The 14,877-nt window shown below is 42.0% G+C and overlaps 1 protein-coding gene across 1 annotated transcript in view; it reads right to left on the bottom strand.

The window, feature by feature from the left end:
* Positions 1 to 3,628: 3,628 nt before the first annotated feature.
* Positions 3,629 to 14,877, bottom strand: part of LOC139356313 (myomegalin-like) — a 35,264-nt gene continuing 24,015 nt past the window's right edge. Inside the window, exons 8-9 of the mRNA XM_071070052.1 lie at positions 10,567 to 10,655; positions 3,629 to 3,890 (exon numbers count right to left, since the gene is read on the bottom strand). Of these exons, the coding sequence (XP_070926153.1) occupies positions 3,654 to 3,890; positions 10,567 to 10,655 (326 nt within the window). The 3' untranslated portion in view covers positions 3,629 to 3,653. The remainder of the gene's footprint in view (positions 3,891 to 10,566; positions 10,656 to 14,877) is intronic.

Genomic DNA, 14,877 nt, shown 5'->3' with positions numbered 1-14,877 from the left:
GAAAAATATCACAAGGACAGAAAACCAAACTCTACACATTCTCACTCTTAAGTGGGAGTTGACACAGGGACACAGGGAGGGGAACATCACACACCAGGGCCTGTTGTGGGGTGGGGGGCTGGGGGAGGGATAGTGTTAAGAGAAATACCTAATGTAAATGACGAGTTGATGGGTGCAGCAAGCCAACATGGCACATGTATACATATGCAACAAACCTGCATGTTGTGCACATATACCGTAGAGCTTAAAGTATTTAAAAAAAAAAAAAGATTATTTCTTTGAATAAGCTTTCTACTCTTTGCACCTTCTCAATCCCCTCTTTAAGGCCAATGAATCTTTGAGTTTCCCTTTTGAGGCCCTCCTCTAGATCTCTTAAATATTCTGTGTTCCTTCTCATTCTTTTTTCTCCTCTGACTGTCTTTTCAAATAGCTTGTTTTCATGCTCACTAATTCTTTCTTCTGCTTGATCAGTTCTGCTGAGACCCACTAATGCATTTTCCAGCTCCAGGATCTGTTTGATTATTTTTTTATTACTTCAGTATCCTTGTTAAATTTCTGATATATTTCTGAATTGTTTCTCTGTGTTTTCTTGAAGTTCACTTAGCTTTCTCAAAAATAGCTATTCTAAATTCCGTGAGAGGTTACACACCTCCATCTCTCCAGGGTTGGTCACTGGGTGCCTTACTTGGTCCATTTGTTGAGGTCATATTGACTTCCATGTTATTGATACTGTCAATGTTTGTCAATATCCGGGCATTGAAGGATAAGGTATTTATTCCAGCCTTTGCAGTCAGGTCTTGTTTGTACCTGCCCTTCAGAGGACCTTCTGGGAATTCAAAGCGGGCTGATGAGTTCCCTAAGCCAGTGATCACTGCAGCCATGTTTGTACTACAGGGCACCCCAGGCCCAGGTACACTGCAATTCTTACAGATTCCTAGGTCCCCAGCCCTGTAGACTTGGGGGAGATCGTGGATTATTCTCTGCATTCCCAGGTAAAGCCCCTAGCTTACTTCCCTTTCTTTACCCCAAACAAAAGGAATCTGTCTTCAGGCTGCACTGCCTGGAGTGTGGAGAGGGGTGATACAGGCATTCCCATAGCTGCTGCAGCTGCTGTCGTCATACTGGCTCACACCTCAAGTCCAGGGTCTTCCAGATCTATGCAGCATCAGGGCTTGCCCAAGGACTGCTGTCACTACAGCCTGCCTGCCACTGAAATTTATTTGAAGCCTAAGAAATTTCCAGTGATAAAGCCGGCCAGAATTTTGGTGGGTTCTTCCTGAGGGGGCAGCTGATTCCCTTGTGGCCCAAGGTGGGTCTAACTGCTTCTTTTGTGGGCGCCAGCCTGGAATCAAGTGCTGTGGGGTTCTGTCCAGTGCCGTGTGTCACTATGGCAAGACTGGTACTAAGTTTCAATATGAAGTTCTACACTTTCCTCCTTGTCCCCAACCCATTAGATTCTCTCTCGGAGATGCATTTCCTGTGGCTGGGGCAGAGGTGTCATAGGCAATGCAAGACTGTCCTTCCTCCCTTCTTCAATCATCTTTCCTTGTTTTCATGTTAAAAGCAGGTGCTGTGATCTCTCACCTGGTTAGCCCTTGTGAAAGTGTTTTCTTGCATAGACAGTTGTTCAATTTGATGCTCCTTCGGGGAGACCATTTCTGGAGAATTCTATTCTATCATCTTACTCCACCTTCTACCTATTTATTTTTTAAATGTGTCTAGTAAATAATTGTGAAGTGATAGCTTTATTTTAATCTTGGGGATCAAAAGCATCTTTTCCCAAGGAATTCCTAAGATCTTTTCCCAAGGAATATTTTAAAAATTTTATATCAGTGTTAATGGAATGACATATTTTTGATTCAAGGTTCTTTTTTTTTTTTTTTTTTTTTTTTTTTTATTGAGACGGAGTCTTGCTCTGTCACCCAGGCTGGTGTGCAGTGGCCGGATCTCAGCTCACTGCAAGCTCCGCCTCCCGGGTTCACGCCATTCTCCTGCTTCAGCCTCCCGAGTAGCTGGGACTACAGGCGCCCGCCACCGCGCCCGGCTAGTTTTTTTTTTTGTATTTTTAGTAGAGACGGGGTTTCACCGTGTTAGCCAGGATGGTCTTGATCTCCTGACCTCGTGATCCGCCCGCCTCGGCCTGATTCAAGGTTCTTAAATGTAGTTTTAGTTTTGATTCTGCTGTATTTCTCAGGTCTGCAGCTAGTACTGCAGGGATTGAATGACTTCCCTGTTAGACCCGGAGCTAGCCATACCGTATATGCAATTTCATTTAAGCATTTAAGCATCTGCTAACTCCACTAGGTAAGTGTTATCATCCTTATTTTATATAAAAGGAAACTGAGGCTCAAAGAAGTTAAGTGAATAGACTTGTTACAGCCATGTTTGCTTCCACTCAACCCTAGTGTGAGTTTGTTGTTGTGGAAAGAATTTATCTGGAATGTCTTGGTGAAAATTAGGCCTCAGTGAGGACAGCTAGGTGTGCATGTGCTTCACAAGCAGGGTGTTCCAGGGCTCCTGAAAACTGGTTGCCTTTACCCCCTAGATTCAGCTGTGTCCCCTGCAGTCCAGGATGTTGGTATGAATACCCCAGCTCTGGTCCTCCCCAGCTCTGCTTCCTCTACTCCTGGCTCAGAAACGGCCATAATCTACAGAACAAATGGTAAATATGGCAACTAAAGGGCCCAGGGACTGATGATGGAAAGTGATTAATGCAAGCAACCTTTTATTGTCTCTAAACATGTTATCTGTATTTACAGAGTTTTCTCTGCGTGCCCCGAGGCCTTTAGCCCTACTCACTGCACCTTCTGTGGCTGCCTTTCTTGCCATTGTTCATCCTCCTGTAGTTTTCCTACAGCTGTTTTTGCTTCATTGCACCATAATCTCTCCATTCTTAAAAATGCTCTCTGTATCCAGCTTGAAACCCTCCGGCAGGGAGCGGTGGCTCACACCTGTAATCCCAGCACTTTGGGAGGCCAAGGCAGGGGGATCACGAGGTCAGGAGATTGAGACCATTCTGGCTAACATGGTGAAGCCCCGTCTCTAGTAAAAATACAAAAAAAAAAAAAAAAAAGAAAAATTAGCCTGGCGTAGCGATGGGCGCCTGTAGTCCCAGCTACTCAGGAGGCTGAGGCAAGAGAATGGTATGAACCCGAGAGGCGGAGCTTGCAGTGAGCCAAGATCTCGCCACTGCACTCCAGCCTGGGCGACAGAGCAAGACTCCATCTCAAAAACAAAAACAACAAAAAAAAATCCTCCTCCTTCATGGACTGTTCTGGTTCTCTATACAGCAGTGAAACATAGTAGATAGGAGGGATTACTTGTATGTTTCAGTCAATTAAAAAGAGCAATACTGGTCATGTAACAAGGAGGTTTCCACCATGACTGTCATATGTATGACTGGCAGATGCACAATAATAGTGGGCATTGTTATACTGAATTAAGACCAGGATTATTTGAATAACAGAAAGTGATTACCATTAGCCAATATTACTTACTTTTATCTAAAGAATTTGTAGAACTGTTAATGCATTTCTGCCTGGGATATGGACCAAATAGCCCCTTGTCACACGGATGCCTTGGCTGCAGCAAGGCGAGGCCCTCGGCTGTGGTGCTTCACGACCCACAAGGTCCCCTTCTCTGGGAAGAACGTCCTACCTGATGTGGGACACTGAGGAGAATCCTGCTTCCTCAATTTGAGCCTTTAGCTCCTTCAGTTCCTCCTCAGCTTTCCTCTTCTCTTCTAAGTGCTGGTGGATCTCAGCCCTCAGGTGGAGTATTTCTTCCTGAAGACACTTGTTACTGTCTCCTCCCATCGGGGAAGGAGGGGAAAAAGATGGGTTCTGGGTCTCCACAGTTGCCAGACTTTTCTCCAAAGCCACCTTGACAAGCTAAAAGAAAATCATGGTTTGAAGAAGTTAGGCCATTAAAGAGGACCCAAGAGAAACATGAGATTGCAAAGGCAGTTCTCAATGAGAACAAAAACAAACAAAAAAAGCAGATCTAAAATGAACTCCCTACCCAGAACCTCCTTAGTCAGGCATAAGGGCACTGGGGACTGGTTTGGGTGGGAAGGACACACCAAATGAGCAGGAGGAATTTCCCCATGGAGAAGAGGAGAATCCAGAGATGGTGAGGGAGAAAAGCACATAAGAAATTAAAACAAATGCAAACAAACAAGGTTGAAACAGGACTGGAGGGTGTGAATGCAGTGATTCTTCTCTTCCCGAGGAGACAGAGTCCTGCGAGTTTTCTCACAAGTCAGGAAGCTTCATCAGCTCTGCAACACTTGAGTGCTGGATGGCGGGAGATGACGGCTTAAGGTGTCAGGGCGCAAAGCCTAAGGCCCTGCCTGTAACTCTGACTCCCTCAAGGACAGCTGAGAGGGAGGACTCGGGGCACTGGGGAAACAGTCAGCAGACGTAGTCACAGAACTAGAATAAGGTGGAGCTACAGGGAAGACAACACCAACCATTTCATTGGCAGCAGAAGAATCACACTCTGCAGCTACTGGGAGGTACAGGTGGAGCCGCCCTGCCAAGCAGCCGACCTCACTTTTTGGTTATTATCCTTATGCCGATGCTGCCAGACAAACTCTCTCTACGAATCTCAGCATGTGGAAGAAACAGAGGGAGGAACAATTGCCCAGCACCTTTCTATTTCTCGAGGACACTCTTGAAGTTATTCATCAATGTTTTAATTAAAGCAGATCTTATGGCTTTTCCTCAAATGGGAATTTGTTAACTTTTAGACTTCGTTATTGTTCATTTTGGGCTTATCTTTGGTCTTTTCCCATGCTCTTAAAAGTGTAGAAATCAAAATCTGAGTATGATAAGTTACTTAGCATATGACTAATTCCTTTAATACAAGGAGTTCCTGCCTGTCTGTCCAATATTATCTAAATACGTCCCAATGTCACATTGACTTCTTTTTCTTCTCAGTGGCAGCATCTGGAGCTTTTACTTAACTTCGGGTCAATTTTGACCTCAATTTTCCACCCCTCCCCCACAGCTGTTGCTGGGTCATGTTGTTTTCTTTTATCTCTATACATATTGTGACTTGTAATTGTCACTTATAAATTTATTCTAGCTATACTGAATCATTCCCCAATTACCCAAGTCATCCAAATATTTGACGTGCATTTCCACAAATCATGTAGTGGCCCCATGATTGGGGCTAATTTGTAGAATTAATTATATGTTTTTTTTTTTTTTTTTTTTTTTTTTTGAGACAGAGTCTTGCTCTGTGCCCCAGGCTGGAGTGCAGTGGCGCGATCTCGGCTCACTGCAAGCTCCGCCCCCCCGGGTTCACGCCATTCTCCTGCCTCAGCCTCCCGAGTAGCTGGGACTACAGGCGCCGGCCACCTCGCCCGGCTAATTTTCTTGTATTTTTAGTAGAGACGGGGTTTCACCGTGTTAGCCAGGATGGTCTCGATCTCCTGACCTCGTGATCCGCCCGTCTCGGCCTCCCAAAGTGCTAGGATTACAGGCTTGAGCCACCGCGCCCGGCCTAATTATATGTTTTTTTTTTGTTTGTTTGAGACGGAGTCTTGCTCTGTTGCCCAGGCTGGAGTGCAGTGACGTGACCTCGGCTCACTGCAAGCTCCGCCTCCTGGGTTCACGCCATTCTCCTGCCTCAGCCTCCCGAGTAGCTGGGACTACAGGTGCCCGTCACCACGCCCGGCTAATTTTTTGTATTTTTAGTGGAGACGAGGTTTCACCACGTTAGCCAGGATGGTCTTGATCTCCTGACCTTGTGATCTGCCCGCCTCGGCCTCCCGAAGTGCTGGGATTACAGGCGTGAGCCACTGCGCCCGGCCAATTATATGCTTTATATTTCCATTCAGGTCACCAATACATTGAACAGAGCAGGGCTGAGAACAGCTTATATGGATCAACGATTGACAGAGCTGCCGGGGTTGGCACAAAGCCACTGACTTTTGCTATTCCCCATAACAAAGTATGTTCAAATCTAGGTCACAGGTTTGTGGCAGGGTTGATTCACAGTATGCATGTGCAATGGTGTTCAGTAGCATAGCAGTTGAGGTTGTGAAGACCTGTGCACCCAGGTCAAAGAAGAAACATCCTTAGACAAAGCCGCTCAATTCCCAGGCACCCAATCTTACTTGGGCTTTATGAGCCTGAGATTTGGCAGGCTCCCAGGAATGTCTGTCTCTAAGACTCTGCTGGCAGGCTTAATCATGCTGGTGGCCATCTCCATATGTGCCCCCCAGCATTTGTGACAAAATAAGGGAAGGGGGACCACATAAAACCACTTCTGAAAGCTTATGATCCCATCCCTCATTTAAACTATGTGATGTTGCCATTCTATATAAACTCTTTCCAAGTAACTTAACTAAAATGCACTTTGCCATTAGTCTTGAGTGCGGGCACAGCATTAGTCTTTTCTAGGCCTTAAGGGTTCCTTCTGCTTAAAAATAATGTCTAACTTTAATGAAGTTTACCGATTATTAAAGTGCCTTCTGGATATATGTTACCTTGTTCTATTGGTTTCAATATACCTATTTTCTTTAAAAAGAAAAAATTATGAACCATGAACGTTAACACCAGAAAAACCTTAAGGTACATCTGATCTAATTTCCCAGTTTAAAGTGAGAAAATCAAACATTTCCTAAGGATCTGATTTTTCCCCAGGCTAATTTGGGTTTTCATATTTCCATCTCAAAGTGGACTTTCTTTGGCTAACTTTAAGTTTTAAATGTAAATGCCTGAAAAGTAACTCACGATCTAGCCTTTTCATTAGTTTTGATCATGTATGAAAGCAAATATTTCTTTCTCCCAAATGAAACCCCAGGGCTTCCAGTATTTGTAATGATAGTGTGAATCCATTAGGTCTATTTTGAATTATATCTCTCTTATTGTTTTTTTTTTTTTTTTCACATTTCCTAATTCACTCGTGACATTGCTTCCATATAATTCAACTTTTTGTGCGCTGGGTTCCCATTTGCCCCACAAAGGCTTCTGTGCAAATCTGATATCCTGTTTGAATGACACTGTTTTGTTTTTACCTTATTGCTTCATATCTGTCACAATGTTAAGTCAGTGCTCAACATTAAGGCATTAAAAATGAGCTTTTCTCAAATGCTCAGCATCACTAATCATTAGGGAAATGCAAATTAAAACCATAATGAATATCATCTCACACCTGTTAGAGTGGCATTATCAGAAAGGTGAATGATATGTTAGAGATAATGCAGAGAAAAGGGAACACACACATCGTGAATAGGTATGTAAATTAGCACAGCTGGTGTGGAAAACAGTATAGAGTTTCCTCAAAAACCTAAAAATAGAATCTACCCTATGATCCAGTAATCCCATTTCTGGGTATATATCCAAAGGAACTGAAATGAATGTGTTAAAGGTATATCTGCACTCTCATGTTCATTACAGCATTATTCAAAATAGTCAAGATGTAGAACCAACCTAGGTCCATCAGTAGATAAATGGGTAAAGAAAATGTGGCAGATAATACACAATGGAATGCTATTTAACCTTAAAATGTTGGGGGACAGGTCCTGTCATTTGTGACAACAAGAATGAATCTGAAGGTTATTATGCTTAGTGAAATAAGCCAGGCACACAGAGACACATACCACATAAGCTCACCTATATGTGGGATCTAATAAAGTTGAACTCATAGAAGCCGAGAGTAGAATGGTGGTTACTAGAGGCTGGTGGAGTGGGGAGGGAGAGTAGGGGAAATTGTTGATCAAAGGTATTGACAAAAAGAATAAGTCTTAAGATATATTACATAGCAGGGTGACTATAGCCAATAATAATGTATATTTCAAAATAAGAGTAAATTTCCAATGTCTCACCATCAAAAATGATAGGTAGGCAAGTTGATGAATATGTAATTAGCTTGGTTTAATCATTCCATATTGTTTGTATGTATATATATGTGTGCGTGTATATATATAAAATAATCATATCGTACTCCACAAATGTATACAATTATGATTTGTCAATCAAAAATAACTAATTTTTTAAATAGCTTTTTTGAAGTTTATCACACTTTGACTACTAATGTCTGTTCTTTGTATTTGAATCTTGATTTTTTTTCTTTAAGAGGTGGGGGTCTCATTATGTTGCCCAGGCTGGCCCTGAACTCCTGGGCTCAAGAGATTCTCTTGCTTCAGCCTCCTGAGTAGCTGCAACTATAGATGCACACAACCTGGGCTTGAATCTTTATTCTTGATTAATTTTTTTCTCCATTACAAAAGTTCACATAAAAAATGCAATGGTTGATTACTCTAGTTTCTTTCACAGCAATTTCATAGGTATTTATTATAGATCTTACATCTGCGTGAGAATAGAATTTCGTGGGAGATAATCTAGGGAAAATTACTATCATGGCCAGACTTGAGGCTTCCTGAGGTGGCTGAGTCCAAAAAATAAGGAGCAAGCAACTTGCATTGGCCAAAAGGTGATTCTCACCTTGGAAGAAAGACAAGGTTGGATGTGTCTGTTAGGGAAAGTGTATGAATGCTTGGAGTAGGAAGGGAGCTTGGTGTCAAGCAAAAGTTTACCTTCCAAGGACATAACAAAGAGAAGCTCAAAATCTACCTTAAGGGACCACTTCCCTGGAAACAAGCAAACAAATTTTGAGAATCTGGACACAAAACAGTTACGGCAAAGTAAGCTTTATTTAATTGGTAGCAGGAGAGTCACAACCTCAAACTCCAGAAAGATGAAGTAAATTTGCAATGATTTCACACCCCAAGATTCCTCCTACCCAAAGCTGAAGATGTATTTTCAAGGAAAGGTGATAGAAAGAAAAATGGTGCTTACCCAAGAGATTCTTCCATCCAGCAGGTACATACTTTGTCTATCATGAGTCAAGCCCTGATCCAAAGGCTTGTTAACTCATAATTACACTAAGCATCTCTCCTATGCCAAGTAATGTGGCAAGTATTGTGAGGGAAATACAAATGCCCTAATGTAAAATGTTCATTCCAGGGTGGGCTGACCTTCTCAAAATGGGGTCTGGTCAGATTCTCCATTCTAGGCTACAGGAAAGAAGGCTGAAGAAGAAGCAACTTTACAACTCAGTTTGTCTGCAGTTGAGAATTAGAGCAAATGACTTGCAATACCAGGAGCACTTCAGACCATATCAATCAGAATCTGACTGTCTTCATATCTGTTTCTCCTGTTCATTTATTCTGAAATTAATCCTGTCCCACAGTCATTATAACCATCAGTGACCAGACAACCTCCCAATCTAGCTGTCTTAGAGTAGACATTTGTTCATTCCGCAGGTCCCTCTCTCTCACCCAAGATCCTCAATGAAATCAGAGAGTGAGGACAGAGGGATCTGTCTGGAGGGACAGAGATGTATATAATTAAAGACACAACCATCAGTAAGGAGGACTCAGGAGAAGCTGTTCAAGTAAAAGAAAAAGTGGAGCTCATGCAAGCACTCAAGGGAGCAGGGAAGGTTGGGTACAGCTATAGCAACAAGAAGGTTGATCCTATTACAAGAAGGTGATCCAACTACTATAAAGAAACTGTTGAGAACATGACATATCCCAGACAACTACTCATGTCCGCAAGTGCCAAATCCCAAAAGATTTGAGGACGCTCACTTGGGCTCTTCTTATTGGTTGATTCGATGTCTCCTCTTTCTCTTATGCAGAAGACATACAGGCAGACCCAGAAAGCCTCATTTCTTGTATAGTTTTCCTAAAAGCCCCAAGAAAGCTGTCACTGGAAAGTCCAGCTGCTTGCGTGGGACACCTACCAATGATTCACTTTCTCCTTAAGAATCATAGGCACAGTCCATCTAGGAGATGAGATTGCTAAATGGCACGGACAAAGTGGAGACATTATAGGAGTTCCAGTGAGTGCTTGTGGGATCACTATTGGTGACTTAATCTCTGAAGTCCAGATTATTCACTCTTGTAACATGCTAGTTACATCTGCACTGATGGTGGATGGAAACAATGTTTCAGCCTCAAGTTCTGAGGCTTGACAGGGGATTGCTGTTGAAGAACCATCTGCTGATCATTGAGTCACCATGACCTCAGTGGTTTGTCAGGTTGCATAAGGTTCTCTCTGTATAATGAGATTTCACTGAGAAAGATCCTTGCTTTGGAAGCATTCCAGTCTTCTTGGAGTTCCTTCCCAAGCAGGTCCTCCACCCCGCCACCTCCCCGAGCAGCCCTTTGATGACTCCCTGTCTTCTGTGGTGCTTTTCAGTTACAAAAAGCCCAAGGAGAATGTGTCCATTGTTTTGCAAGTAAAAATTCTTCTGAAGCTATAGCTACAGAGAATAAATAGAGGCAAAGGTGGGTAGGAAGGGGCAGGAAGCAGAAGAAAGAGATACAATACAAACCAAAGGGTGGATTGGAGAGGAAAATGGAGTGAAGACATGGGTTGGAAAGGCAGCCGGGAAGCTCAAGGAGAACAGGAAGATGACTGAGAAGTGGTTTATATAAAAAAAAAAATCTTCTCACTCTAAGTCCACAAGGGCTGCAGGAGACCATCAGACCTCAGAAGGGCTGTGTGCCATCCACCCTGGAAGCTCCAGACCCTGACACTGACTTACTTGCTGGTGACTATGGTGTGTGGCCTCCTCCTCAATACTGTCAGTGAACTCAGTGCTTGCATCTTCCGTGTCATCCCCTGCAGCTGCACCTGGAAATAAGTCCAGAAAAGAAAAGTGATTCCCTTCACAGATGGCTTCCAGACAGCAGGTTAAAGTGTACTCTTTTTGCCAGCTGCCTCTGATTTCTTCCTTTCTCCATATACATGGGGAAGAAATTCTCCCTAGCCAGCAGGGCTGGCAAGAAAAATAGAACTTTTTGTATCACAGACACTTTCTTACTCATACTCAAGTCTGAGCCTCACAACATAAGCTGACTTTGCCTGCACAGACCCATTTCTAAGGAGCCGACTGTCAGATACACTGGTTAACCCACTCAAATGTCAAAAAAGCCTGAATTATTCCCCATTGCCTGGCAACATAAAAACTTTCTCTTCCATAACATGAATCCAACATGACTAACCCTTTCCCACCACTGAGTGCCTGGAGATTAGAGCTGCCCTGATTCTCTCAGAGGTATCTATTGTTGGGATCATTTGTGCGTAGGGTGACAGTCTCTCCGAGGAACTTCCCTCTGGGGGTCCCGTGTCCTCGTAAGGTTCAGGTCTAGTCAAGATTCAAGACACCCAATGATTCAGTTGTTCCGTAATTTCTTCCTCTAACCTCCCTTCCTCCTCACCTCTCTCAAACTCTTATTCTATGCAGACACCCTTTGCCTGAAGGGTTTCTTGCACTGCTTTATCCACATGCGATTTAACCCATCCTTTCATTCTCCAAAGATGGACACAGCAACTCTAGGGCCCAAACATCTACACCTTGCTCTAAGGTACAAGTAGCTACAGTTTGCGGTATGGGCAAAGGTCTAAGGCAGCACTGACCAAGAGGACTTTCCGCAATGACAGCAGTGTTCCGTGCCAGTGTTGCCCAGTACAGTGGACACAGTCATATATGGCTATTGAGCATTTGAAATGTGGGTAGTAGAGCCCACATTTCAAATCACTGAATTTTAAATTTTATTTAAATTAACTTAAATTTAAATGACTACATGTGGCTAGTGGCTACCCTCCTGGACAGCACAAATCTAGGGTGTTTCTTCCTCCTTATATTGATTAAAATTAAGACTATTCCTACATTTTAAGACCAAGAGTTATGTTTTACATTACTGATTTTTCGGGAAGTGTAGAAATTTATTATGGTTAATTTATCAAAGAAAATCTACTGTGACACTCACTATGTCTTATAGAACCTCCCCAACTTAAAGAATCTTGAAATCTTGTTCTTATCCTAGCCTCAGCAACCAACCTCTTGTACACTGTCTCCACTTCTGACCACTGATTAACCTGGATCTCAAAGAGATTAGGTGGTGAATCCAAGGTTACACAACTAGCCCTCACAAGAGCTGTGTCAGTAAGTCAAGACTCTAGATTCTTAGATAGAAGGCACTCACTTTTTCTTCTGGTGACAAATCAGATCTTTATCTTTGCTTCTTCCTCCAAGACCAAAGAACCTTCCATTGAATTCAGACATCCAGGCATGAAAGGCTCTGCTTGAATCATGAGCATTCACTACCCAATGCAGGTAAGGTAAGCGGGGCAGTTCACATCTACATGTTTGCAATGGCCCAGGCTGATCTCATGGAAGTGCTAAGAGGTAGTAAGTTAGTAAGTATGCTGTGATAACAGCTTAGGTTTCCTCATCTACACCATGAACTTTGTGTTAACTTTGGATCAAAGAAGGGTCTTGTTCAGTGAAGCCCCTACCACCTCTACCACTCACCATCTTTAGAGGTCTGTGGCAGACAGTGTACAAGAGGAATTTCCAATACTTACTCATTCAAACCAACCCAGAAACCATCTCACTCAGGATGCTAGCTGAGTTGAGGGGTATGGACACATTCCCTAATCTTTTGCTGCTTTAAAAACTTACTGAACCCAGGATACTAATTTATCTAGGACACCCATATCATGTTATGCTTACTTTGGAAAATCTTTCCCTGTACAACAGTAGCAATCACAATCTTTTATGTTTTTCCAGCAAAGGAAATGAATTGTCTCACTCAGTGACAGAAAACAGACTGTTCACATTGTTTCTCTTTTGAACATGGGGCTGGAGAAGGATCCTGTAGTTGAAGAAAGCTCAGCTCTATGAGGTCAGGATCCTCATCCCCTACCATTGTTGCTGGGTTGTGTAGTCAAGCTGGGCCCACATCCCAGAACCATTCCTCCCAGGTTCCAGAAGCGAGAATTGAAAAGGGTGACTGTCACTGGTCTTGACGGTTTTTATCTGACACTTTCTGCCCTCCATTTATCTTGGCAGCCTTTCTGGTGCCACGTCTGCATTCTAGGATAATGCTCCATCTCATTTCACTTAACAGCAGGATGCTATGGTTCTGGCTTCATAAGGAATTAGATGGAGACAAACAAATGCTCGTCTCATCTCAACTCTCTACTACACAGGGGTTTTGTTTCTTCCCTTCTTTCTCTTCTTTAAGCTAGCTCGCAGTCTTCTTCCATTACGGCAACTTTAAGGGTTGCTCAGCCTTTTAACAATTTGAATTAAAATGCTGAAATTTTTCTCCCATGTTTGAGGGGTAAAGCTAAAAAATTTATAGAAAATATTGGAATAAAAGAGTAAGTTATCTCATACAAGGTCCGATGTATAAGTTTACATTAGACATCTTTTATCATTTTCCATTTTTTAAATTAATGATAGAACTTCTCTTTTGTGAGTGATACCCTTTTCTAAACATTTACAGCACAACGAAACATTGTCTTCAGAACTAACTTGGAATACTTTGAATTTCTAATTTAAAGGTACCTATGCTTTTGTATTGATGACTCTTCTGCTTATTTTTTGATAAAATATAAAATAGTCTGCCACCTTTAGATTCTCTGGAAGCTTAAGAATCTGTTCATTTAACTTGCTTCTTCGAGATTAAGTTTTACCTGTTAGACTGGCAATTTTATCAAAAACTTTTATTTGAGGCTTCAATAAAAGTTCTCAACTTGTGGTTCTTGGAAGTTTCTAGGCTTTGAACAATACAAAATGGAGGTGATACCAAGATGTCCCTTATTTAGATTTAGAAAATTATTTTCTATCAGCTATCTATTTCTACAAAGTATACAAAAATAAGCCTCTAAAACATAAGACCATAAAATCCTTGGGTGAAATGTAAGCATTATGCAAATATAAAGTATTCTTATCACTGAGGCAAAAATTCATACTATTGTAGAATTTTTAAAATTGAGTATGGCATAATAATTAAGAACACGAACTATGGAGATAGACCGTCTAGTTTTGAATTGTGCTTTTTTTCGTTAGTTATGTCACTTTAGGCAAGTCATAACCTTTCCATAACTAAGTTTCTTCATTTAATAATTAGGGTTAAGAGCATTATCCGCTCCAAACTGTTGTGAACTTTAAAGGGTTTGCTGATTTTGAGGGGCTTAGAACAGTGGTTGGTACACAGTGTGTACTCAATAAATATCATCCTTAAACAATATTATTATTATTGTTATTGTAAGTAAACTGAAGTGGTCCATGGGCTTATAAATTGAAGGCTGAGAAAGTTGAAGGCCATAGAACCCGAATATCATCAGCAGAAGGAAGTTTTATACTTGATGTTATTATCTGAAAGATCTTGATGGATTCCACCTGCACTTCTTCATTTTTGAATACTTGTTTCCCCAGCAGGAGGCTTGAAATGACACTCTTTGCTCTCTGCCTCACAGGACATTGAAAAAGTAAGGAGTTGTCAGTAAAGTAGGTTGAACTCTTTGGAACAGGCGCTTTACAAAAAGGATTAATTATCATTAAACGATAACTGTCTTAAAACTCCAACATGCATAAATAAGCCTTAGGGGAAACTTCATGACCTCTTTTTTTGTTTTGTTTTATTTTGCTTTAGAGATGAGGTCTCATTATGTTGCCCAGGCTGGTCTTGAACTGCGGAGCTCAAAGGATCCTCCCACCTCAGCCTCCAAGTAACTGTCACTACAGGTGCATGCCACCACACCTGGTTCATGACATGTTAATTCTTTAGTAACGAGTCCAAACTGAGTGGAGTCAAGACCATTTCCCCCAAATTCTACTCTGTTGTCATTATCTTCCTTTAAGCCATTAATATGGGATCAACAGAAAAAGAGTGATGTTTTTCCATATAGTTACTTAGAACATGGCAAGAGATCACATTTTATTAATTTTAAAAGGTGATCTGAAGAACTAAAACTTTAAGCATGAATAAGTTGGCAGTGCCAAGTGTTCTTTCCTTCAGTACTGGGCCCTTTTGTCCGATACTCTCAGCTCCATCTCACT

Source organism: Macaca nemestrina, chromosome 1 (genome assembly GCF_043159975.1).
Source record: "Macaca nemestrina isolate mMacNem1 chromosome 1, mMacNem.hap1, whole genome shotgun sequence".
NCBI classification, from domain to species: Eukaryota; Metazoa; Chordata; class Mammalia; order Primates; family Cercopithecidae; genus Macaca; species Macaca nemestrina.
The sequence above is the reverse complement of the archived record's forward strand: the minus strand, read 5'-3'. Positions and strand labels throughout refer to the sequence as shown.